Genomic DNA, 26,907 nt, shown 5'->3' on the forward strand with positions numbered 1-26,907 from the left:
TGGATGCAGCTCAAGCCACGGATCCGAGTCAGAGCCAGGTGTGTGCAGGGCAGTACGGACGCCTTAGCACTGCCATGAGACCTGGCTCCAGCAACTGCAAGCCCGGGTTTACAGTGCAGTGTGGACACATCAAGTACGGGCTTGGAAACACGGAGTTCACCAGCCCGGCTCCCGCAGCACCGGGTTTACAATGCAGCGTAGCTGTACACCCTTAGTCTTCTCTGCCTTGCTATGCAGCCTGGCTCCCAGCAGCTCCTGCCGGCAGGTGTCACAGGGATGCAGTCAGGAGGGGTGTTTAACTCTCCTTTGGGGATGCCTGTCTCCGCCACAGATGCCAGCTGTAGGGGTTGGGGGAGGAGGTGGCTGGGGTTCGCTCAGGTGGGAAAGGAAAGGGCACAGCTGGACAGAAAGGAGCCAGGCTGAACCCCAATCCCCCCCCCCCCCGCCCAGTCCCTGTTGAGCACTGTGGTAACTGGAGCTGGGAAGGGCTTATTCCATTGTAGCCTGTCCCCTTGCTGGGGAGGGCGTTGTTTTATATTTTACGATAGTGCCTATAGGCCCCAGGTGACCCACACTGTGCTAGGCATTGTACATACCTGCAGCAGAGATCAGTGCTTGCCTTGAAGAGTCTAAAGTCTCTAGAGGCAGAAGATTATCGTCCCACTTACAGCTGGGCATCAGAGAGAGAGAGTTTAAGTGACTTGCCCAAGGTCACGCAAGCTGGCTGTATCAGACAATTGAACCCTTAGTCTGCTGAGTGCCAGGTAAGGGCCTGGCCACAAAACCACCTTCTACCTCTGTGAGAGGAAGCTAAATGCTTGTTCCATTAAAGCCAATGGTAGAACATCCAGTGGTTTTGTTGGGGGAGAGATGGTTTTGCCCCAGAGCTGCCAGTATGGGGTAGAGCTAGGGTATTGGTTGCGATGGGCCTGAACCAAAATCCCAGATCCTCATGTCATGGAATTTTGAATCCAAACCAAGTTCTGCAGGTGGCCTGTATCTTTGTAATTGTCAGAGCTCAAAATCCTGGGACACAACCCCCCTAGGATGCTGGGGGGTTTTGGAACCTGGATCTGAACTTTGCCACTGGAGTCCAGCTTCCATATTGATGCGGGGGGTGGCAGGGAAGGAGATTTGGTTTGGGTCCAAACACTACCATAGTTCTTCTGGGGGGGCCCTGCAATATGTCTCTGTCAGAAGCTCTCTGGGTTCAGATCCTCACTAAGATCAGCTGATGATTTGATTCAATTCAATGGCTGAGCAGAGTCAGAGAGTCCAGAAGGAAATTTGTGTTGCCGGGAGTCACAACCCCTGCATTCTAGTCCCAGCTCTGCCACTGATCTGCTGGGTGACCTTGGGCATGTCACTTCCCAGTCCTCTCCCGGTGCCTCAGTTTCCTTATTGATAAAACAATTCTTTAAACCCTTCAAGCTCTATGGATGAGAAGTGCTATATAAGAGCTAGGTATTGGTATTAACGAGTCTAATCTCACCCTCCTGGTCTGTCCTAATCGGTATGTTCCCTAAGGGCCAGATTCTTCTGTAAATTAAATCAGTGTAAATCTGGACTAGCTCTCAACTACAGTGGAGAGACTGGTTACAGAGGAGCAGCCGTGTTAGTCTGTATTCGCAAAAAGAAAAGGAGGACTTGTGGCACCTTAGAGATTAACAAAGTTATTTGAGCATAAGCTTTCACGGGCTACAGCTCATTGTGGGATTTACACGGATGCATTCCCATCCCATGCCCGAGGAGCCCCCAGTCACCAGGCTGGCATTGCCCCTGCATTTCCACGGATTTCAATCCAGACTTTCCCCTCAGCGACCCGGGCGTTGTTCCAGGTGGATGGCGTGTGCTGCTGAGACTTTCCGAATCTAGGTGGAAATGGCATTGCACAGCTGACAGGAGCGGTGGGCCCAGAGGAGAGGAGATGGCCCAGGCTGGGTGGGATGGGGATGCATGGCCCGGGCCAGAGTCAGGGGGCTGTGAACATGGAGGAATAGACAGAGTGAGTCTGGGTTGCTTCCTAACTGGGCAGGCAGGGAAAGTCCAGCTGTTTAAAGCGACACCCAAACGGAATTTTCTTTTGCAAGGGGTGTGTGGGGGCGGAGGGGATCAGTGGCTCCCCCCCAGACAGGTGAGCCTGGAGACATTTTCTCTCCTCCCAGAGGCCGGGGGGAGGGACTAGACAGAGAGGCTGAGCAATGCCATGACACATAAAGGGATGGGGGAGAAAGCGCCGGAGAGCAGAGGGAGACAGGAGGCTCCTGTGTGGGGCAGCCCGGAGCAGACAGCGGAAGCCTCATTAGGAGACAGAGAGAGAAGGGGGTGGGGGTCCATCAGCCAGGGGTTGGGGGAAGGGGCGCCAGGTCCTTTATCAGGCTAGGGGAGAGCAAAGGGGCCAGGGGCCAGGAGGTCAGTAGGGAAATAGCCCGTGCAAAAGCTCTGCCCCCCATCACCCCCCCCCAGGTGCTGCTTGGTGCATTTCTCTCTCCCCACCCGGCTGCTTTGCCTGCTCCCGATTCGAGATGCCCAATTTCTCCGGCAACTGGAAGATGAAGCACTCGGAGAACTTCGAGGAGCTGCTGAAAGCTTTGGGTGAGTCGGTGGGAGCTCTGCGCCCCCCCCCACCCCCGCGGATCCCTGAGCACCTGCCCCCTCTTCCCCCCGGATCCCTAAGCACCTGCCTCCTCCTCCCCCCGGATCCCTGAGCACCTGCCCCCCCCCCCCGATCCCTGAGCACCTGCCCCCACCCCCCGGATCCCTGAGCACGGAGGCCAGCCCGAGCCTGGGGGTGGGGGGAAAGAAATAACCGATGACTCAGGGTGAGGTGAGACGAGCCAGCTGCTCGAAATGAACCCGGCATCACCCCCTGGGGCAGGGAGCGGGCTGGCTCCTTGGAGCGCATCCAGACATGGGCTCTCCGAGGGGTGTAGGAAACTGACCCGCCGGGGCCGCATTCTGATCTCACTCCCGCTGGCCTAAATCCGGAGTCACTCCACCACTCACGGCTGCTTCGGCTGGCCTCAGTGGAGTTGCTCTGGACGTTCTCTGGTGCCCCTGAACGGAATTGCTCTGGGTTGACACCAGGGGTCAGGCTGCTGAGTGGTATTGCTCTGGATTTACACCGGACCTGGAGTAACTCCACTGAGTACATCCGCTCTGGATTTACACTCGGAGGAACGGAGACCAGAAATCCAGCCCTGAGGTCTTATAAGTATCTGGGAGCTACTGTACTTCTCTGTGATTTCCCCTGGTGTAAATCTTGGAGTCACTTCGGTGGAGTGGCTCTGAATTTATACTGGCGTAACGGAGATCAGGATCCGGCCCCAGGGTGAAACTGAAGGGAGCCTGTCGGTGGATTATACCGAACCTCAGGACTCATGGGTGACTTTGAGCAACAATGGGCCTGATTTTCCTGGCAAACTGGTGTAAATCAGGAGTAGCCCTTGAAAAATCACTGGGGAGTGAGTGGAGAATTGGCCCCAGTGACTATTGTAATGGAGACTAAACTGTCTGATGGGGGCAGGGAATTTTTTTCCTTCTCTTCACCTCTTTTTTTCTGGTTCTGTCCTTCAGCCTCCCTTTCCAGTGCCCTTCTCACACCAAGCCCCCTGCCCTGTCTGATCTACCAGGCAGCAGCAGCAGGAGACAGTCAGGTTGGGACTGGCCCTGTTGCAGATCGTCCTGTTGGGATGCCGGCTGGACCAGCTGGGAATTGAACTGGAATTCTCCCCCAGGGGAGGCAGAGCCCAGTGCTACCCTCTGGCCGATTGCTGCCATGCATGGGTGCAGGGTGCTCCGCCTAGCACCCAGGGAGGGTCTGTCCAGCCTCAGCTCTGATCCCCAGCCGGCTTCTTCTCTCCTGTGCACCCCGTCAGCGCTGGGGCAGGAGGAAGATGGGACTTTCCAGCCAGCCCCACATAGCTGCAGAGGAAGTGAGTAAATGCTGAGTGGGGCGAGCATGCGAGGGAGCGACGCACTCTCGGATGGGCTCATGACGGGCTCAGTGATGAGCTCAGCCTATGACTTTGGGAGCATGTGGCTCTGTGCCTCAGTTTCCCCCATCGAACGACACTGCTTCCTAGAGGGGGTTGTGAGGCAAAACGAATTGGTGCTTCGATTCTGCAGAGAGGGGTGGGGTAAAAAAAACCCTGCGATACTGTAGGGAGCGGGCAACTGGATCCAGTGTTCAGGGGTGTGCCGAGATCTGGGGTCCTGGCACAGCTCATTAGCCCCCTTCTTGTTATATCTGTGAGGTTTCAGTTGGGGTCGCAACTGCTCCTCCCCACTCAGCCCCTCTAAAGTCTAGGGGCTCCAAGGAGGTGGGGGGGGGGAGTGCGCTGCTTCCATTTCGTGCCCCCTGCCACCATAGACAATACTCTCCCTGCTTGTTGGTTGTTATGGACTCAGAGACTTTAAGGCCAGAAGGGACCATTGTGATCATCTAGTCTGACCTCCTGCCCATCGCAGGCCACAGACCCTCACCCACCCTCTCCTGTAACAGGGGGATTGTAGGGACTGTGTGGGTGATCGGGGAGCACCTGTAACAAACAAGCAGGAGCCAATGTGAAAGCCCCTTTAGATAACGATCTATAATCCTCCCCCCATGCCAAAAAAGGCTTCCTTATAAATTAGAGATGTGGTGAGACCCGCCTGAATTATTAACAAGGCTCAGCCCATCTAATCACTGATCTCCCCGTGCTTTACAACGGCACCTTAGTATGGTTATCCCCATTTTACAGATGGGGAGACTGAGGCACAGTTGGGGGGGGAGGCTTGCCTAAGAGTCACACAGCTCGTCAGCAGCCAAGTTGGGAAGAAAACACAGACCTTCTGCCACTTGCTCACTGCACTCTCCTTCCCTCACAGAGCCAGGAGTAGAACCCAGGAGTCCTGACGGGCAGTCCCTTGTTCAGACCGCTGCTCCAGGCTACTTTCTCCTCCAGCAATGCTTAATTTGTGCCAGGGCTGAGCCCCGGCACCTCTGGGCCGGGCAGTTCAGAGCCCCGGCACCTCTGGGCCAGGCAGTTCAGAGCCCCGGCACCTCTGGGCTTGCTGCATCAGTTATGAATGTAAAAAAATGGCTTGAGCCCCGGCACCTCTTCCATTACAAATTAAGCCCTGCCTTGCGCCTCTGAACTTTCCCCAAAGCCCCTGTGTGCACTTTGGCTCTGGGGCTGCTGGTGACTGTCACGCCCAGTTGATTGCAGAAAGCTCTGGTCTTTCTCTGACCACCGACCCTGAGCAGTGTTTGGGCGGCCCTTGCTGCTCGCTGGGGTGTGTTTATATATGGGCTGTAGCTCTTGGCACCCGCTCTCGGGCCTTCATTGCTGGATGCAGTTTGGGAAGCCGCATGTGTCCCTGCAGAGCAGGAGGGTGCTCCGGGCTGGGACCGAGGGGTTTGGAGGGCAAGAGCGGGATCAGGGCTGGGGCAGGGGGTTGGGGTGTGGGAGGGGGTCAGGGGTGCAGGCTCCAGGCAGTGCAGGAGCAACGGCATGTCCCTGCTCCGGCTCCTACATGGAGGCCTGGCCAGGCAACTCTGCATGCTGCCCTGTCTGCAGGCGTTACCCCTCCAGATCCCATTGGCCATGGTTCCCGCCAATGGGAGCTGTGGGGGCAGCACTTGGGGCGGGGGCAGTGTGCAGAGCCCCTTGGCTGCCCCTACATGTAGGAGCCGGAGTGGGGACATGCCGGAGTCATGGTATGCATGGAGCGGGACAAGCCCCTGACCCTGCTCCCCAACTGGAGCTCCGGAGCAGGGCAAGCCTTGGACCCTGCTCCCCAGTGGGTGGTTGAGGGCCAGTTTCAAATATCTGAAGGGCCAGATGTGGCCCCCGTGCCATAGTTTGCCCTCCTCTGGTCTAGGCAGATTGTTCCTAGAGGATAGCACAATGGGCTGGTGTTTAGGAGACCTGATGTCTAGTCATGCCTCTGTAAGTGGCCTGGTGGGTGACCTTGGGCAAATCATGTCTCAGCTCCATGCCTCAGTTTCCCCATCTATAAGGTGGGGCTAATGATGCTTATCTCCTTTGCAGAATGGTTGGTGAGCTATGGCTGAAAAGTGCCAAGGGGATGAGGAGGAGTTCTTAAGTGGCTGTGCTAACAGGATCCCCGCATATCTTTGCTCTTTGAGAAGCCCCCTCTGTGAGGCAACTGCTGGTCATGTGAGAGGGGGCCCTGGTGCCTTTGCGTTGTTGGCCACGCTATAAGTGCTGCTGGTTGGGTCGGCTGTGGTTGTTGGACCCTGGAGTTCTGGATCTGAAAGGTGTGAGAGTCTAGTGGTGGCACTAAATGTCTGTGAGCTTAAAACCTGCATCAGAGCGACAGGAATAAACCTGAGCAGGTGATCTAGCCACTGGTGACCAAGGAGCACGGCACATTAGCCTCGGTGGTACAACGCATCCCACCCCAGGTATTTACGGGTGAGTCTGTCTCCACCGCACTCAAAGACTGGGGCTCACCTGGGTCAGCTGATGTGGGCTCATGGCACTTGGGCTGAGGGCGATAAAAGTGCAGTGTAGCCATTCAGGGTCTGGCTGGAGCCTGGCCGCTGAGACCCTGTGAGGGGAAACTGACCATCTACCCTGCAGTTTTGAGCCCCACAGCCCGAGCCCAGTGAGCTCGAGTCAGCTGACCAGAGCTCCGAGACTCGGTCCCCTCCTCACGAGCTGCACTGAAGTGGGGGCAGCTGGCTCAGAGCCCTTGGGGCGGGGGCATGTGCAAGCTTGTAGCTTGTGCAAGGTGTGTGTGTATAAGGTGGGGATGGGGGGCAGGAAGAGCATTCTTCAAGACACAGGCGCCCCGCCCTCCAAAAAAGTCTGTGCTGGGAGTGGCTGTGTGGGAGCTGGGATCCAGGCTGCTGCAACGGGGCAGGAGATGCCAAGCTGTGTGTGAAGCCAGCCTGGCTTGGGGGTCCTTCCAGAAGGAAACAATTAGTGAGGACAGCTTGGGGTGGGGTGGGAGTGTGTGTGTGTGTCGGGGGGATGTTGTAGGGCAGGGGCATCTGGGCTCCTGGTGTCACCCTGGGAATTTAAAATTGGGGAAACCCCTTGCTCCAGGGCTAGTGAGGTCTCAAGCGCCTTCCACAGGATCCGGCCCCTTAAAGGTGAAATGGCCCCGGGTGTAAGAAAATGCCTTTTGGGTCAGATTTCCCAGCCCTAAGCATTCAGGAGCATCCACTGGGGAACAATGGAGAATATTCCCCTTCCCGCATTGGAGAATAATGAAAAAATCCCCTCCTCCTCCCTCCCTCCACCACTGGAGAACAATGGAAAGACCCCCTCCCCCCACTGAGGACAAAGGAAAATGCCCTCCCCCTCACTGCGGAGAACAATGGGAGCTGCTGGGTTCTGGGCCTTTTGGAGAATCTGTCCTGAAATACAAAAGTCAGTGACCAGCCCAGCTAGATTCCTCCCAAACCCTCACCAGGCAGTGGGGCGAAACAGCCCCCATTGCCAGAGCTCGCCCGCTCTCCCCTCCGCTTGACCCTGTCTTGGTGAAACGAGAAGCGAGGGGAGCAGAATATTTTCCAGGTTAGAGGATATGTAACAAATACTTCAGTATAATTATCACTTACTTATGTTTCATTTGGTTCTCTCCCCCCACAACCCCCCCTTCCCTGTCTCCAAATTGCCGACGCTGAAACTCACAGGCGCTGGAGAAACCTTAGAGGAAATATAAATCTGCCAGCTGATCGAGTAAATCTTGGGCTTTCCCACAAAACCAACAGGGGTCCCGACTTTTATCAGGTGCGGGATTTCACTGGCATCTTAGCAGCACTAAACAAAGCTGATCGCTCCTGGCACCTACTGGTTTGTGGGGGGACTGGCTGGCTATAAAGGGGACACTCAAGATAATAAGCCATAAAATTTAAAGATCGGACTTGCTTCCCAGGCTTTTGCTAAGGTTAGGTAGTTGAACTTGGTTAGTTGGTTTCCTCCTTCCTTTGTTTCTAGTCGATTTCGCTTCCTGAAGTAGTAAACTGCTGTTGTGTGAGGGTCTCTGAGGCAGCCCAGGCCAGGTGTAAATGTTGCAAACTCTGGGATTTATGAGGGTCACTTGCAATGCACGAAGTCAAGATTTCGAAAAGTCACAATTGTTTGTTCGATCTCGGTGCCCAGTTGTGGGGAAGAGGGGCCGCTAAAACATCCCGGCCAACCCTGCAAGTTTGAAAGTCATGAGTCAGGACTCCAGAACTAGTGAGATTGACAGAAACATTCATGAGATTTTTAAAAACGATAATCTTTGCTTTCTGGTGTCTGAACTTTTAGGGTAATGTCCACTTTCCTTTTTCAAGCTTCTTCCTGCATGCATGAGGGCTAGGACCTTTTTTAAAAATGAAAGCTGAGGTCCTCACATGACTCCAGGAGCTGGGACTTTAAGCAGAACACCTAAGGTTGTGCTGCTTGTGATAAAAATCACAAGGGTTGGCCATGCTGCTAAAGAGACCTGATCTCCCTCCCCTGCCACACTCGCAGAGTGAGCAGTTCTTTCTGCAAATCGTTGAACTGGGATGTCACATCTGGGTTTGAATTCACCCAGACGTGCAGGGAGCTCACCCTCACCAACTTGTAACTTGTTCAATCCAGCTGCAGAGCAGAATAGAAAGCCTCTAATTATTGGTTGAGACCAGTCTCTGGCTGAGCTGAGCTTTCTCAGAGAGGCACATAGGAATTACGAGATTGGGCCAAACCAGTGCATCCATCTAGCCCAGTATCCTGCCTACAGTGGCCAGCTGCAAAGAAAACTCTACTGGACATTCATGGGATAACCTACCCACAGAGAAACTTCCCTCCCTGATGCCTGAGGATTTATATCCAAAGTTTCCTCTTTTAAACCCTTCCCATTATAACTCTGGATGTTCTCATTATCCATATACGTGCCCAGTCCTCTCAGCTCAGCTCTTGACCTCGGCCGTACGTTGTGGCAATGAGTTCCACAGGCACCAGCGTGGGTCATGTGGCATTGCCGAGATGCACAAGAATTGTCTGGTTTCTGCCCCCTGGAAATGGTGAGGGCGGGGGGCACAAACCAAACATCTTGGGAGCTACGGCTCAGAAGCCAGCGCTGAATTTCCTTGCTCCAGGGAGAGAGGTTGGCACCCTTAACCCGAGCTCCTAACCTGGTGCCCCAGCACAATACGTGGAATGCAACGGGAACAATGACCTATGCACGAGGTTTGGGCAGCTTCCAGGGCATTGCATTGCTCGGAGACAGGCCCGTATTGTGAGGAGATGGGAATGCTGAACAATGGTGGGGCGGTCTATTCGGCTGGCAGCGCTCACGCCTTGGCTCCTGGGGCATCAGACTAGGAGAAGAAACAGCCAAGAATTTGAACTGTGGCCTTCTGCACCCAAAGGGTGGCCCTGCTTCTGCACTGCGATCTCTCTGACTAGTCGGGGAACAATGCAGCTGTTCCCGTGAGCCGGGCCTCCTGTTCTGTACAACCTGGATCTTTGCTAGCCCACGATTGGGATTCCGGGCCGCTGTAGCATGACCAAGTCATTGCCGGTTGGAGTAAACCAGATAATGATGGGGCCAGCGGCAGGGCTGGGATTTGCAGCTCCGTTGCGTCCCGGGCCACTCATCAAGGCGCTGTGAAGACTTTGGCTCAGTCTGTAGCTAAGTGCAGACGGAGCGATGACCTAGTACCTTTTTAAGGCCATTCGGGGTGGATAGAGTCTGGCAGCAGCAGGGAGAATGACATCCCGTTGCGTCCGGGACCCACGGCAGGTGAGCGCCAACGAGAAAGCAGCAGGAGGCAGATTTTTAGGAGCTGCACTGTTGCCTCTGAATCACGGCTTTGGCTTCCTTCTCCAAGACCCAAGCAGCTGGTGCATCGGTCAGCTGGGGGCATAGCTGCCCACTCCACCCTCCAGTTTGCAAGAATAATCCACGCTCTATGGGCTAGATTTTACATGGGGAGTCCCCCGATGTCTCTGGGCCACGGAATCACAGGCAGGCTGGATGCTGACCTCCTGGGTGCCCCGGGGGAAAGCCACTGAATTCCTCACTTCCCCCATCTGTAATGTGGAGCTAATCAACCTTGCCCCGCCCAGGGCTGTCTTGTCAGACGGTGAGCTCTCTGGGGCAGGGATCATCTCTCGCTCTGTTGGTGCAGCCGTGGCAAAATGGAGCCCTGATTGCGGGCAGATATGTCACCGTGATAAAAGTTTGGGGAAAACCCGTCACCTCCCCCTCTGCTTCCCGTGTCACTGACTGTCTCTTCCCCTGCAAGATCAGAGGGACATTAGGCCCATCTCTCCTCCCCTAGTCGGGGATGGTCAGCAGGCAGCTCAGGCTAACCAGTCAATATATAGCAGCTCACGTCTTTGCACTGATAAAGGCTGGTCTTGTGGTGCAAGACCCTGGCCCGGGGCTCAGGAGACCTGGGTTCTATTCTCTGCTCTGCCCTGGATTCCCTGTGTGACCCTCATCAAGTCACTGTATTCTGATGTGCCTCAGTTTCCCTCTTCTGTAAAATAAGAACCAGCCTTCTCTTACTCTGGTTTCACTTCAGAGCAGTGGGAAGAGAGCTGGACGGGGGCTCAGGAGAGTGGGATTGTGTGACTGGCCTGTTGGATGACGCTGTGTGGGCCACTTTGGCCCTGCGTGCCTCAGTTTCCCCAGCTGTAAAATGGAGAGAATGACACTGACTTCCTTTGTAAAGCGCTTTGAGATCTATGGCTTGAGAGCTTTATAGAAGAGCCAGGGGGAGTTGTATGTGTCGTTTTGTCTTCTCTATTTAGATGGCAAACTCTTTGGTGCAGGGCTGTCTCTTGCTGGGTGTCTGTGCAGCGCCTGGCACCGTGGGGCTCGGATCTTGACCAAGGCCTGTCAGGCACTACTGTACTAGCTATAATAAAGAGTTTACCCATCCCTAGCATGGAGCATCTTGCTGGCTGGATTGCCAGGATCTGTGTCTCCAGGACGTTCCCCTCTCTTATTTTTCCTTATTCAGCAAATTTATCCCATGAACAGCCAAGCCCTGAGAGCAAATAACGGAGAGGAATTTAAACTCCAGCTGGCACCCAAACAGAGCATCCACGGTGCTGCTTTGCAGCTGGGGTTGTTATATCTCTGCAGCACGAGGCTCCGTCATGGAAAGTCAGGGCTCTGATCCTGCCCTAATAAGCCTCACAACTGGGGACTTGAGAACCCACCTGTCTGGGCATTGCAGAAGTGGGTGTATGGGAGTAGCCTCATTGTGCAGAGAGGGGAACTAAGTACATAGATTTGGCCTACCCTTTCTGAGAGGTGGTGTGAAGAGTGGGTTCTGTTTCAACCTACCCATTTTCCTGTGGATCTGACTGTTCTGGAGATGATCTGACACCCTCCTTTGCCTGTCTAATGTCTTTGTCACGCAAGATAAATTCTCTTTCCATCCATAATAAGCTTTTATCCATGGATATCACATCATTTTCTGAGCATTAAACTTCCCAGCTGCCTGGGAAGGTGTCTCAGTATCATTACCACCTCTGTACGGCTGGCAGAAGGGAAATCGAGGCAGAGAGAGGGAAAAGTGACTTGCCCCAGGCCATGCAATGAGTCAGTGGCAGAGATGGGATTAGAACTCAGAGCTCTGGTCCCAGCTGCTGGTTTCACTCCTCATTAGATGCCAACTGTTCTCTGCTCCCCACACCCCCACAGCCACAGCTAGCAATGCAGGGGGCAAAGTAACACAGAGGATATTCTAGGCTGTTTACAAGCCCTTCTGCCTACCGCAGCCTGGATCCTCAGCCGGTCGGCGGTGCTGTTCTGATTTACACCGGCTGGGGATCTGATTCGGTCTTGCACTCGCTCACCCCTAGCCCAAGAAGCCGGGGGTGGAACAATCACTCTCTTTAACCCCTCAAGCATCAGCATCATCTGCCTTCTCCAACTGCAGAGCCACATGGCTCCTGTGTCTCACGCTCCCCTCCCCAAACTATTAGTGATTCAGCATCCGGAGCAGCCTGTTGGATCAGACCCTCTCTCTCCCCATGCCTGGTGCCAAAGGACCATCAGCCGGCCAGCCAGGGGCAATGTATCCCGAGGCTGGTGCTGCGTCCTCCAGCGGGTCGCCCCAGCCCGAAGGGAAACGCAGCCTCTTGGAGGCGTCTGGAGTGGGGCCAGCTCCCGGAGCAGGAGCGCTGGGGTGGGCAGGGAGCATTTTGCGCTCGGAGAAGCTGGATCTGGTCCTGTCATGAGCTGCAGGCTGTGTGTGTACGCGGGAGATCCTACATTCCAAAGCCTGCCCGCCCGCACCCGTTCTCCACCGGGGTCAGAAGTCCAGGAGAGGGGGGAGTCTAGGGGCCTATGCTGAGGTCCTCTTCAGTGCATCTAAGTGGGTTTTGTGCTGGTGGGAGCGTCCATGTCGGCAGCTCAGGAGTCCTCGGTTACTCACTGTAATAAGGGGGTCAAAGGCAGAAGCCGTATGGCTTTCCCCCAGCCCCTGGGTCCCAGCCCTGGGAAGCCCCCCATCCATCTGCTGAGACAGCTAACACGGGGGTGGCACCATTCTTAGCAGGCCCGGGGACATCTGTCCCTGAGGAACCAAGCTGAGACCCAGCAAATTTGCTCCATGTAGGTCACTAGTTCTCCATCTCTTCTGTACCTACCCCCCCGCCCCATCTAGCTGGCATCCCCCTTCTCCTTAGCCATGGGGGAAAAGCAGGAGCGTTGTGACCCCCCGACACTATGTGTTCTGCTCCCCATGGGCTGAGAGCCCCTGACCCAGGCTGCAATCCCGCCCACCGTTCATGTCACATGGCCCACAGGGCTGAGACCCAGAGAACTCATTTCATGCAGCCCCCGGAGGCAGGATGTGAGACGACACCTGGGATGTTCTAGGGAGTGCCTTAACTCCTGGCATCGAGACGCGAACCTGAGCATCTCTGATCCCATCTGCGCTGCATGGGCATCCCCACAGGGCGGCCCAATGCCCTGCCTCAGCATGCACTGGGCTCAGGGCAAGATCCGGGACCGATTCTCTAGGGGACAGCCTCTGTCTTGGTTACCCCGAAGTCCTGGTCAGGCTAGAGTGGGCTGTTCCCCAGAGGTTACAACAGTGTCCGTGGGGCCAGTCTCCTTGATCTTCAGACTCAGTGAGCCTGGTTCTCAATCAGAATCACACCCCTCTGGTGGCGTACAGGGGCTGCAAAGTAGGTGATGCCTTGAGAATCCCTCTGCGCTGGGGATCTGCCCAGCTTGTGTGGAGCTTGTGCAAAGGTCTTGCACCCTCCCTGCATCCAGTCCCTGGCACAGGGGACAGATCAACGGTGTGGCCGGAGCAGCTCTGATGCAGAGGTGTCTGAAAGCAACATCCCCTGAGCCATCCAGCCCCCCGCCAGCTCACACTTTGCATGAACTGAGGCAAAACCAACCCTCTGCAACAACTGCTCCCAGAGCTCTCGGCCCGGCACCGGGGTCTCTGAGTGTGGAATAGCATTGCTAAGCCCAATACCGGGGTGCATGTGGAAAATATTCAGAGCTGGTGCGGGCAGTCTGCTCTGGAGGGTGTCTCAGAGTCTGTGCATGGCTCTGTTCAACGTCTCGATGTCAGGTGACCTGGAACTGTTTTTAGTCACCTCCGTAGCTGGGAGTGGGGGGCGGTATCTTTGCAGCCCTCTGGGTTCAGGGGCTAGTTCTCACCCTTTGGCATAGTTGCTATGCTCAGGAGAGGCTCCCGGGCTGGAAGAGCAGGGAACGATGCGGGCCAGGATTGAGGGGCATCGGCAGAGCTGTAGGTGGGGAGCCCAAGATTGGAAGAGCAGGGTGGGTGTTGAGAGTCACAATGGAGGGACAAATAGATGCAGACTACCATGGTGGAAGGGGTTGTCCTGCCTCCCCTAACGATGGTAGCTAGGTTGACGGAAGCATTCTTCTATTGACTTTGCTGTGTCTACACTAGGGGTTTGGTAGGTAGACCTAAGTTTTGAGTGTAGATCAGGCCTGAGTCTCACGTTATCACAGGACTCCAGGGGCTGGGGATTTAAGAAGAGCTACAGCTATCTGGAGACTTGGCAATGCTATAACACAGGTCACAGAATCTCAGCCAGTGCCTGCCCGATAGCCTTGTCTGCTGGGGGAAATTCAAATGGATTAACCAAAAGTGCACATTTAAACCAGATTAAACCCCGCTGTAGACTCTCTCATTCAGAATAAAAACAGCCTTAATTTGTGTTAGTTTAATTCACTTCCAAAGCGCAGAATTATCCTGGAATTAAATCACATTTATTCTGTACTAGGATGTCTATTCCGGTCAATTTCCCTGTGTAGACAAGCCCTGGGCATGCAAAGAGGCTGTTGCATTGGGGAAGGAGCCCAGGGGAACAGCAGAGCAATGTGGTGTGGAGGACAGAGGGGCCCTGGGACTGGAGCGGAGGACAAAGAAGGGGAGTGCATGGAGCAGGGATGTCACATAGCTTTCTGAGAAGACAAACCGGCCCTTTGGTTCCTGGGACATCAAAGCTTCCGTCTCACTCCCTGCTTGCCGGAGGGGGGAGGCGGAGTCTCATGATGGATGATGGGTTCAGCGAGGCTGTTTGGTAAGCGGGGGGGGGGGCTCATTATGACTGGGTAACAAGGAGGCACTAGACTCTGAGTCTTATTTACACTGAGGCCCCTTTGCTGTACTCTGTCGACTTCACTTATACCCATTTTAAGGCCCTTTTAGCTGGTTTAAGAGGCCTTGGTGTAACCAAGAATCGGGCCCTTATTTTTATAGGGTGCCCAGGGTTAGCGACCTGTTTTATCCAAAGTGCTGAGCACCTGCAACTCGATGCACCTCACAAAATCAGGGCCCATGCATCTCAGGCTCAGCACTCAATGTAAGAGGCTGCTTCTGAAAATCTGGGCCTTGACTGCTCTCTGCCTCAGTTTCCCCCATTTGTAAAATGGGGATGGCGCTATTTCCCTACCTCTCAGGGCTTAAAGGGTTAATGTAATCATGTCTGGAAAGTGCTTTGAAGATGGAAATGTGCTCGGGTTTCTGTTCTGGACGTTAGTCCGAGTTCTCAGGCGTGGCTTCATTGTACTTGAGCACAGAGGCGCTAGGGGGCGCTGTGCAGCAGGGAGCGGGGTGGGTGACTCAGTAGGGGGCACTCTTCCCTATGTGTCAGTGCTGAGCCCAACTCCCCAGCTTGATGCAGGTGAGATGGTGCAGATGAGATGTAAAACAAGACCCTTCCTGCTTCTGGCTACTCAGTATCCTATAGCCCTTTTCACAAGCCTTGTTGTCAAATTCCAGTCATGGTGGCTGTACTGGCTTCCCTAAAATTCCCCCTGGAGTTTTGTTGAGGTGGAGTATTTTCCCTCACTTCCACTGAATTGCTGTGAGGCGTAACATTGCTGTGAGCTGCTAAAGCGTAGACATGGCCCACCCCAGAAGTGGCTGCATTTCCGTGCAGGTTGAGTTAGCCCTGTGCAGCATTGCTGCATGCTGTTAAACAGCTGCCATGTTCCACCCCAGACATGGCCCCAGTGCACTGGCAAGTGAAGCAGTCCAAGTATATCCATTACCCTGAGATCATGCAGGATAAAAGACGATCTGTTACATGCCAGAATTGTTATTTTTATGACCTAACATCATGAAGCAATTTTTACAAGAGGACTAACCTTACCACGCCCTTAATGAAACCACAGCAATCTCTGTTTGCATCAAATAATCAATGAGCCCCAAAATAAAATAAAGTAAAAACTGGCAGCCTCTGGAACTTGGAACAACTTCAGGTTTCAAAAGAGCCTTTTCAGAAACAATAAAACATTCCCAGAGGGAGAGATCATTACTTCCCTTCTTCCCCTCGGAGAGTCACTTAACCTCTCTGGGCTGGGTTCATGCCGATGTAGAATCCCAGCTGTTCGAGGGCTTGGGAGGATTTAGGGTCAGATGGCTTGGCTTGACCCAAATGTAACAGCCACGCTCCCTAGCTCTTGTCATCCAGTAGATTCAAAGCCTTTCACGAAGGAAGTCAGTTTCATTACCCCCCACTTATACCTGGTGAAACTGAGGCACAGAGAAGGGTAGGGACACACTCAGTGTTGGAGCTAGGAACAGAACCCAAACCTGCTGTTTCTCAGGCCAGTGTGCTACCCACTAGGCTGCGCTGCCTCTCCTGTGCAAATTAGCAGTGACCCCATTGAAGTGGATGGTGTTTACATGGATGAAGTGCAGCATAGCCTTAGGTTCTGTTTTTTGAATGGCTAATGGGGTTTGAATCAAGGGCTAGTGGATTGTTAGGCAAATAAAGAGAAACCCAGCGTCCCCGATCCGTTACTAACCCCTCGATCTGCAGCACCGTCCCGGGCTCCGGCGTTCTGCAAGCTGCAGGGAGGAGCTGTATGGGTTCCCACCGCCAGCTCTGCCCTGAGGGCTAACAAAGCCCTCATTCTCCCACAGTGCAGGGTGAGCTGTCCCCAGAGGAAGGTGACATCTCTTTGTCTAGGACTAGATCCCCCTTGTTGTCTTTGGCAGACCGCGCGTCTTCTCACATTTCCCCCTCTCCGTCTCTTGTGCAGATTAAGTAACGTGGCGACAAGAATTCTGTCTCCCACCCCATTTTCCGCCCCCCTCAGGTTTCTACTGTAACATAGCTGCTGTTGTGTATGTTGCCACTGCCCCCTACTGGAGGGAATTGGGACCGATCAACATTGTCTCATAAACCCTCTACTGCTACTGGGGATTCTCCTTTAGTGCAGGTGGCTCAGGAGCACTTGAGTTCTGTCCCCACTTACTATTTGTAGTACAATTGCTCCTAGAAGCTCCAAGTGAGACTAAAGCCCCCATCATGCCAGGCGCTGCACAGACAAAGACGGCTTCTGCCCCAAGGACTTCAGTCTTAACAGACAAGGAAGAATTATGAGCCTTATTTTTACAGATGGGGGAAACTGAGGCACAGAGCGAGTTGCCCAGCGTTAGTTGGTGGCAGCACTGGGAATTGAACGCTTATGTCCTGAGTCCCAGTCCAGTGCTTTGATCCCCTAGCCCAACTTATTTCTGCTATGCATGGCAGCCTGAAAGACGTGAAGCAGGGAGCCCCCACCCTAGTGGGCAGCCTGTCCCTCTTTCCTGCTGAAGGCCTGCACTAGAGGGTCTGACGCCGTCTCCTTTGCAGGTGTCACTGTGATGCTGAGGAAGATCGCGGTGGCTGCAGCCTCCAAGCCAGCCGTGGAGATCAAGCAAGACGGCGAGACCTTCTATATCAAGACCTCTACCACGGTGCGCACCACCGAGATCAACTTCAAGATCGGGGAAGAGTTCGAGGAGCAGACTGTGGACGGGCGCCCCTGCAAGGTAGGGCGAGCTGCTCCGGGCAGCTGGGGCTGCACGGCCCCTGCATTTTGGAGCTAAGTCCCCTTTATTTTATTTGGGGGAGGGGGGGAAGCAGAGAGAGATCCCTGGATAGCTCAGGCCTTGGCTGAGGGGCTGATCCTACCCCCATGGAAGTCCCAGGCAAGACCCCCATGAGTCCAGTGGTGGCAGGAGGGCGCCCAGCTGGCCACCGCTTTGCTCCTGCTAATGGGGAGGCGATAAAGAGTCCCTTGGGTGTCCTCTCGGTGGCGTAGGAATACCCGTGGTAAGTGATGAGTCACAAGATGGCGTCCCAGAAGTCAAGGAAGCTCAGGCCTGAGCCTGTAGCGTGAGGGTCAAGTTCTTCGCCGTGGCCCAGCCTTTGTTGCTTCTGTTAATGGGGTGGAGGAAAATAGTCCCTCTGGTAACCATGCCGATGGGGCAGGGATACCCCTTGGGGAGTGCTGAGTCACCAGAGGGCATCCCACATCCTCAGAAGAGGGCTGATCCTGTGCCATAAGGGCCATGTCCTCTACAACCGCTCAGCCTTTGCCTCTGCTAACGAGGAGGGGTCAAATGGTCCCTCGGGGAGCCGTGGTGGTGGCGTAGGGATCCCCAGTTAGGAGGGACACATCACAAGATGGTGTCCCGGCGGAGGATAAAAGCGCCGCCCGGGAGGGTGATGGGTCACAAGTCGGCGCCGTAGAAGCCCCAGCGCAAGGGTGGCAGAGGCCTCCTCGTGCCTCGTCCCGTGATCCTCCTGGCTCCCATCTCCAGGCAGCGGAGACGCTAATAAATATCCAAGCAAACTTCCCTCCTTAATCAATACGGGGGAGACGCTTCTGGCCAATCCCTGTTGCTATTTACCTCCTCCCGCTCGTCGTATGCGAAGACCCTTCTGTGCACTCCCTGCCAGGACAAATACGACAGGGGTTTTCCCACTGTGTCCCGGCTTGGCTTCTTTCTTGGGGACTCTGAGCCTTGCCGGGTGGCTGCCCCGTCTTTGGCCATGAGCTCTGGGGAGGTTTTCGTCACATCACCCCCCATGCGGTCTTGGGGGAGCTCTACCTGCTCTGGTTTATGCCCCTGATCAAAGTGTTTTAAAGGGGCAGCTTACTCAGTGTGACACATACACAACCCTGAACTCCAACGCCTGCTGTGTGACACCCCTCGGGTCCCGGTCTCAAACTCGGTGTGACACACACGGAACAAGTGTTAGACACATACACACACATCTGGACTCTGACTCACTGTGTGTCCCACGCACAGTCTGGATTGCAGTCCCTTGGTGTGACACCACACACACGGACTAAGTGTCAGACAGACAGACACACACACTGGATTGCAGTCGCTCACTGTGACACACACACGCGCTCCTCCCTCTGCAGCTAGCAGCCCGTTCCCTCCTCCTGAAGGGGCGAGGGCTCCTTTCTTCCTCGCCATCCCATCCCATCCCATCCCATCCCGCCCCCCAGCGCCCCTCCGGGTGACGGATGAGCCCACGCAACTGTCAGACCGCACTAGAGTGTGGAACAAATTGCCAGTTTCTCTCTTGTCACGGGCTGGGCCTGCCTAGTGCATGATGGATGAGCCTTGTCTGCCGCTGGGCTAGTAGGGGCGTGGTGGAGGCTTTGGGATTGAAAATGCGGTTGCATTGATCTTCTCCATTCTTTCTTCCTTCCAGAGCCTGGCCAAATGGGAAAGTGAGAACAAAATGGTCTGTGAACAAAGGTTGCTGAAGGGGGAAGGGCCCAAGACCGCCTGGTCCCGGGAAATGACTAACGATGGAGAACTCATTCTGGTAGGCTGGCCTCTGCGTGCAAAGGGTTAAATGCTCCCCACTGCCCCCCATTGCTGTGAACCCCCTTTGCTTTCTGGCGCAGGGTGGTTAAGCTCCAGCTGCGAGTGCAAGGGTTGCCCATGGAGTGAATGCTCCTGTCTACACTACAGCTGCAACAGTGTTTTGTAACCAGCTTTTGACGCTTTCGTCTGAGCGGTGACCATCTGGGTCACCTGTGTTTGTGGGTCGGCGGCCTGGCTGGTGCATTCTGGGGCAGCCTGGGCAGCGATCCCATAGTGCCCCAGGAGAGAGTGCCCGGGGCACCTGCATTGCCTGAAGCAATGCATTCTGGGAAGAAGGAGGCCCAACCCAACTGGTTGTACTGGGAGAGGATCCTGCCTATACTGCAAACAACCAGTGTGCTGAACTGGCCAGGGCTTTCCAACAGCTCCCCGCCCAGAGACTCCATCCCAGGGGTCACGTCGCGCCCAGTGCATGCTGGGACAGGACTTTGGAAGAGGGGCAGGGTCTGACTCCAGTATCTTGCACCTCGTGCAGTCGTTTACACCCGCACCCCCCAGCTGGCACTGGTGTAAATGGCTGCCCGAGGTGCAGAGGTGACAGGACATAGGGCCCTGGGTTGGGGGGGAGGGTGTTAGTCCATGCTGTGCTGTGCACCCGGGTGGGCTTACACTGCAGTGTAAACGTACTCTCAGTGACCCGGCTCTGAGTAGTCGTCTCTGGTGTCTGCTCCCTTCGTTCATTTCCCCTCTTGCTGTTCCAGACCATGACAGCCGACGACGTGGTCTGTACGAGGATCTACATCAGGGAGTGATACGCCCCGCTGGGCAGCGGAGGGTACTCCTGGCGCCGCCCCCTTCCCACTCGTCAATTGCAGCCTCTCCGCCGACCTTCAGTAACTGCTCCGCTGGACTCCAGAGTATCCCGTTTACATGATGCAGGCTAGCGGCGTCGCTCCACTTCATATTCCACTGTCAGCCGGTCTCGTTCTCCCCCCCCAGCCTCTCTTTGTCCATGCACAGATGGTTTAAGACAGCCCACAGAGCAATGTGAACTCCTCCCAGCCCCTCGTCCAAGTGGGTGACACGGAGGGTCCCCATGTATTCATCCCCACCTTGGCTAGAGATGGCGCTAACAAAGCTGTCACTCCCAGTGACAGCGGGTTTGCCGGGTTTGTGCCATGATGGGGAAGGGGCTCTCTCTCAGCCAGCTCACGGTGGGCCCTGGAGAATGCTCACCTTGGTCTGTGCTCCGCTCAGAGATGGCTCTGAGCCAAAGCCCGCTTTCCATCAGCTTCAGTGGGCTTTGGATCAGGCCCATGTGCTGAGCAAACCTGGCAGCCCAGGACTTGCTGGGCTGAGGGTTCTGCTTTGTCACTTCTGGACGATTTTGGGGCCCCTGGAGTATGAGCCGGGTTGAGACAATGAGAGCCACTCCTCACTGATTTAGCCAACAGCTGCCGAAATGCTTGGCAGTTCCGAGACACATCTGCATTTCCAGGCGCTGTATCCCCAAGGCCTGATTCTGGGTTATTCCATTCCTGCACGTGGAGCCGGGATGTGGGGGAATGGGTTAAGATGGCTTTGGCCTCCTCATATTCTGGTGCTGTGCCCAGCCCACGGTGTAAGTTAGAGCAGCCCCAGGGCTGCTCTTCATTGTGCTCTGCCCCCATAGCCTCCCAGATGTAGGGAGTACCTGTAGTGCACTGCATGCTGGCAACACCCCAATTTCCTCTTCTCTGGGAGCAGGGCTGGTGGAGAGTCCTTACCCCAGCTCCACACCAGCCAGGGAGGCCCTCTGACAGTTGCACTGGTTTAACTAAAGGCGTGAATTTAAACCGGCACAAACCCATTAGTGGATGCTTTTAAACCGGAATAAGAGCATCCACAGGCAGGGGTTTGCCCTGGTTACAGTGAACTGGTTTTAAAACCGATTTCAGTTCAACTGGTGCAACTTTCCCGTGTAGACAAGATCTTCGTTCCCATGGGACAAACAGCTTAGCAGCTGTGCGCTGAGGAGATCAGATTCCCTTCTAGAGTGGGGCTGAAGCTACTTGTAGGGCAGAACCCAAAGGCACCTGGATTGTAGAGTGACGTGCTCTGAATGTACTTGAACTGTGGGCAAATGGAGCACTGATTTTCATGCCCCTGCATTATTTGCTCTCTCTCTGGATGGAATTTACCTCTCTGTAACCCACCTTGACAGGTGCTTTGTCCTCCCCTAATAGGAACAGCCCATCCCAAAGGCTCAGATATTCCAATCCTGGCTTCAGTTCCCACATGTGACCCATTTCAGGTGATCAATACCAGGAGCTGCATAGGATGGGTTCCCCCGCCCCCGTGTGAAACATATCAACAGACACAACATTTCAGGTTTTCATTTAAAAAAAAATCATTTTTCAATAAAACCTCAAATGTTTGAACAATTTTTTCCCCAAACATTTTCATTGCATTGAAAAGCCCTTATCCACAGCGCATGGGGAATGTCCCGCTGGGCACATTTCAGGGCTCTCTTGTGGTTTTATATGTGCCACCAAAAACACCATTCAAAATGGAGTGTCAGTGAGTGAATTGGTGCATTGCCTTTGAGCCGGCCTTGTCTTCGGAGGTACATTACACCGGGGGGGCAGGCAGTGATTTTAGCTTGGCCTCTGCAACACCTGGTTGACATTTTGGGAACAAGAAGGGTTGTTTCTTTTTGTTGTGGTCAAGAAATGGCCTTTTTTAATGGCCAACTGGAGTGACAAATCGTTCATTTAAATTTTTTTCCCCCGTGTTACAGTAGAATCCCTAATTGAGACTGAGGAGTCCATAAAATTGAAAAGTTTGTAAAACCGAGCCTCTCCAAATGACAGTAGGTACTCTGTGTAAATGACAGTATGGTACAATGCACCCAGAGCTTAAGGGGGCGTGACAAAAGTGTAGGTGGGTAGGAGGGTCTATCACAACCTGAGAGCAGCAGCTTTGGTAAGACAGTACTTAAAGTGCGCCCCCTCCGTGACCCTGCTCAATTAAAAAAATATTTGGGGCCGGGTTTACGCCCCCTGGCAACCTTCTCCTCTTCAATCACTGCTTTCTTGTTGTCCTGCAGACCATCTGCAAAGTGATTCCCGGTGCACTGAAGTATCGGAATTGGATGGGACTTGTTCTTCATTGACTTGGTTCACATAACTGGTCCTTTGGAGGGCTGGGCTTTGTAAAATTAACATTATGCTGCGTTGCATGTGACTTACTGCGTAGGCTTGTGCATAGGGGTAATTCACCCCCTCTGAGACACCTCCCCCCTCCCGCATTGCATCCCTCTGGACAGCAAGAGTTTCAAGTTTCAAGGTGGAAAGTGTTTTTTGTTTTTTTTTAAAAAAACCTGGCATTGATTTTATTTTATACAGAATATTTTTTCATATTCCCGTAGGAAGCAGCTGTAACCTAGTTGAGATGCATTCCTCTTCCCGTGTAGGGCCTTGTGCTTTCTCTCTCCTCTCTCAGTCGTTGCAACTTTTACTGAGTATTTATTTGTTAATATTTTATTAAAAAGGAAACTGTGAACAAGCCTGTCTCCTGTGGGTCTGCGCAGCATTGGATCTTGCCTGGAACACAATGTCCTTCCGACCCAACTCTCTCTAATAAACGGTTGATGAACGTATGCCTTGTCCTGGTCATTCCTGGAAATCACTGGGGGGGCGTGAAATTCACCAGCTCCGCTTGCCCTCTTTCCGGGAGCCTTGATGCCTCTTTACACAATTCTGGCAGCATCACGTATAGTGATGACTTATGGCTAGGGGGGTGGTGTAAAAGCTGCCAAGGTGACCAAAGCCTGGAGTCTTGTGGAAGTAGATAGGTCAGGATGGGCTGGCCACTCCCAAGGGCTCCAAGGTCTGATCTCCTGTCACCTGCCGAAACCTGAGTGAGTTTGGATCCCCTGCTCTAGATTCAGGCCCAGCTCAGGTATGAACTGGAATGGTTGCTCCTGTGATGATGCCAAGTTTCATGCTCCTTCAGGGCCAGACTGAAGTCAGTGCCGTGGCACCGATTCACACCAGCTGGGGACCTAGCCTAGCAGCAGCCCCAAGCTGGGAGGGAAATGCTCCTGGGAATCTAAAGGATGGGAGACCCCAAGACAGAGGCAGCGGTTCCCGCTCAAAGTAACGGGGTGGAATTAAAGGAAGGGAACGTGTGGCCTAGATAGCAGGCGGAGAGCAAGACGCGATGATGGCACCGAAAGCTTGAGCGCTTTCGACCTAGATGGGACGATGCACCTGCGGACATGCTGCAGAGGGCAGTCCTGTGCTCAGTATGTGGAAGAAGCAATGCAAGGGCTGTCTCTCCCCCCCGCCCCATCTCCACTTGCCACCCCCTTCTGAGAGGGAGGGGGGCCTTGTGACCCAGGGCCACGGGCTGCCCATGTGAGTCACTTAATCAGTTCCTCATCTGTGACATGGGGATACTGTAATCCTTTCTTTGTGGTTTTCCGGCTGTAGCCTGTGAACTATTTGGGGAAGGGACTTTGTACAGCCCCTAGTGCACCAGGGTCCCCCTCTCAGGAGGGGCGCTGGTGGAACCCCAGTAATAACAATTCCTTCGCCCAGCGCCCTGTTCTAGAGCCGTTTCTCAGCCTGGTTTGAAATGTCCCAAGGGATGAGAGGCTCTTTCAATCTCTTTCTTTCCCCTCCTCCTGCCCTGTTTACTCTCTGGTTCCTGGACTGGGCATGGCCGGGACCCCTGGCTGTAAAATCACATCCTTTGATTCTAATTACAACACAAGCTCTTCCAGCCCGGCTGGCGCGAAGCGTAACAACAATCAAAGACCACGCAGGGGCCCAGAGGGTGCCGAAAAGCCTCAGCTAATACCAGCCCTGCCAACCGCCTGGGGAAAAGACACAAATGCTGCATTGTTAGCCCGAGATCAACTAGATTCCTGCCCGCTTCTCAGCCAGGCTGCGCTTCTGAGTAGGATCTGATTCAATCCTCCCTGGTTGTTCCTCTTCTTTATTAGCTTGCTGGAGTCAGCTTGCCTTCTCGAATTGGGCTGGGACTCCACGGACTGCAGCATCCTGCTGGAGATGACACACCGAGAAAAGCCTCACCACACCACAGTCCGCGTCCGAAGTCCTGACTCCCGAGCAGATCGGGCTCCCTGAAATGGCGCCGGTCTTTCTTTGCCCCATTGGTTGGCAGTGGGCCAGATCCTCAGCTGCTGTAAATTGGTATTGGCATGGATGGACCAAGGCTGATTTACACCCGGTGAGGATCCAGGCCTTTCTTCAGCTCTTCTGCATGTTGGATCAGTGTACTCTATTCTGTCCCTCCTCCTTGTACCAGTGGCTACTACCCAGAGGGAAAAGAAGGAAGAATTTGGCAGGTGAGAGTACCCCTTTAAGAGCAGAGCATGATGGGAGCCCCTGCAGGGTATAAAACAGAGCACTAAGGGCTCACACATGCTCTGGTGGTGACTATGATGATGGGGAATGTAATGCCTGAATCTTGGGTATTGAACCAGGTCCTTCAAAGCTGCCCCGCAAGCCTCAGTATCTTGAGCCAAAGAGCTAAGTGATGGCAAATCCTATGGATTGGTATGTGTGTGTGGGGGGGAAGGAATTTAAATTTTGGGGATAATATCTGCTTTTGGACAGAGATCCTCTGTCTGGCTGTGAATTCTGTAAAGTTTGTGCCATGTGCCTAGAGTGCCAGGTGTATCTTAGTGAATCGGCTGGGTAGAGAGAATTTGGGGACAGCCCCCATAGCCGCACTGAGCAGCGGTTTGAGTTTAAAGGGGATTTTTCCAGGCACATGTCAAACAGGAGCTGAGACTTCTTGGAAACCTGAGCGCCTGCAAATGGGGCCATCAGCGTAGGGACTGGGGCAGGATTCTCCTGTCCTCTCCCCAGTGCTGCCAGGGTGCTCAGCACTGGGCTTTCGCTTTGCCCTGTTCAGAGGGCAGCTGCAACAGTCCCAGCTGGGTCTGGGTTTGGATTCCAAAGCTCTGATGTCCTGCCTCGGTTGCCAGCCCTCCAGGATTGCCCAGGAGGCCCCAAGAATTAAAGTTTACTGTGTAATGGAAGATTATGTCATGTGATGAAACCTCCAGGAATATGTCCAACCAAACTTGGCAACTCCCTCCCTCCTTCCCCAAGGCCTTCAGGCTTGTGGGTTTCAGGCCCAATCAGGTGAAACAATAATGTGACCTCCTCGCTCCAGATCGGCATGGGGAGGGGGCTGCGTACACACCCTCCAAACCCTGTGGAATCCAGCTCCCAAGGCATCATCTTCCTGACCCTCCAGTCTCTCTCCTGCTGCTGCTTTGTCAGGGGTTTGCCCTTTGCTCTCACAGGGGCCCGTTCCGCCTTTGCGCTCTCCCATTCGGAAGCGGCCTCTGAAATAATTAAACCATTTGTCACGGTGGGAATCGCTTTCCTTTTTGAAAGGCCGGTTGCCTGCCTGTGCCTTCCCCCCACACCCTGACAGGCCTTCTGTAAAGCCTCAAGCCTGGGCTTTCTTTGCCCCAGTGCCCTAGGGGATTGCATTCCACATTTCCTTGCTGGGGGAGGGGAGGAGGGTGGGAGCTAGGGAGGAGATTTAATTCGCAGCACACAGAGGGGCTGCAGAGTCCAAGCTGTGGAGGGCTCAGTGCCCCTAAAGAGTCAGCTAACGCCCTCCTGGAGCAGCTTTACTGCATCCTGGGCTGGTTCTTAATAACATCTGCAGAGCTGAGCAGGGAGCACAGGTCTCTGCCAGACACAGGAGATCAAGCCTGGTGCGTGCGAGGTCATGTTGCACGGAGGATGCCATTTTGAAGAGCACCCACCCACCCCCCGCAGCAACCTGGGACGCATCCTGCGGGGCAAGGTCGTGTTGCCGGTGGGGACATGCTCTTCAAAATGGCATCCTCCAGGCATGCTACCGGACACCAGCTGAACCAGAGAAAAACAGGCTCAAAACCGGACAAGTGGCCTGTTCACGAATTCCTGTTGTACTGTTGTTCCCCTCTGGTCTATGGGGCAGGCAGCCTTGCATCTTCATCTCTTGTTGGAGAAGTTAATGAGGCAGAATCTGGGGATCTGCTTAGTGAAACTTGCTTGTTCAGACTTTATAGTCTAGACCCGGAAGAGAGGTGGTTGCAAATGGCACTTGGGCCATCCCTTCTTTCAGAAATCTCACCCCAGGGCCTAGGGAGCAACTCTGCACCCCAAAATTGACTCTAGTTAGTGCGATTAAGGCAGAGCGCAAACTCCTTTGTTACATGGAAGAACTGCCCCTAGAAGAAACAGCATCACAGAATTAACCCCAATGCAGTGTTTCTTCCAAGACTAAAATCTTGCTCACGCACCGGCCAAGAAAACAAACTTGTAAGACTATGTGAAAGAGCGCCATCTGGTGACCCCACCCAAAACAAATACTTATCACATTTCAGCCCTGGGTGTTCTCTGTCTCCAGGGCTAATAGAACCAAAGCGATGGATCCAGTCACCCTCTTCTTCCACATGCTGGGGAAGCTTTCTTAATAGAAATATTGCGATTTCAGGCCCATTTCAAGTAAAGGCTTTGTAGGTGTATGTTGGGGGATATGCGGAGGTGAGGGCTCTGTGTGTTCTGTGGCTTGGTGATTCTGCCTTAATAAAATGTACTTAGCTCAGAGCAGGGAGGGAATGGCCATTCATAATTGCATCCGTCTTCATGTTTTCTTTGCACAGAGGCATGTTTAGTTAGATCAAAGCCAGATTATGCCAGAGAAACTGGATGAGAACAAAGAACCAGCCCTTTAAAGATTACATCAGGGAGGTTCTCCTGGCTCCCAGGGTGTGTGCCAGATGCACTTTCCCTGAAAATAAAGGCTAGAGATGA

The 26,907-nt window shown here is 54.1% G+C and overlaps 1 protein-coding gene across 1 annotated transcript; it reads left to right on the top strand.

Moving 5' to 3' along the window:
• The first annotated feature begins 2,525 nt into the window (after positions 1-2,525).
• CRABP2 (cellular retinoic acid binding protein 2) lies at positions 2,526-19,884 on the top strand. Its single transcript, XM_077841322.1, has 4 exons — positions 2,526-2,595; positions 17,094-17,272; positions 18,954-19,070; positions 19,834-19,884. The coding sequence occupies exons 1-4, from the start codon at positions 2,526-2,528 to the stop codon at positions 19,882-19,884; spliced, it is 417 nt and encodes a 138-aa protein (XP_077697448.1).
• Positions 19,885-26,907: the final 7,023 nt, after the last annotated feature.

Source organism: Eretmochelys imbricata, chromosome 24, assembly GCF_965152235.1.
Source record: "Eretmochelys imbricata isolate rEreImb1 chromosome 24, rEreImb1.hap1, whole genome shotgun sequence".
NCBI lineage: Eukaryota > Metazoa > Chordata > Testudines > Cheloniidae > Eretmochelys > Eretmochelys imbricata.

Excerpts from the sequence above, each read along its gene's own strand:
- CRABP2 (XM_077841322.1), top strand. The coding sequence starts at position 2,526 with ATGCCCAATTTCTCCGGCAACTGGAAGATGAAGCACTCGGAGAACTTC. Across the intron at positions 2,596-17,093 it reads GGAGCTGCTGAAAGCTTTGG|GTGTCACTGTGATGCTGAGG; the intron begins GTGAGTCGGTGG and ends TCTCCTTTGCAG. Across the intron at positions 19,071-19,833 it reads ACGATGGAGAACTCATTCTG|ACCATGACAGCCGACGACGT; the intron begins GTAGGCTGGCCT and ends TTGCTGTTCCAG.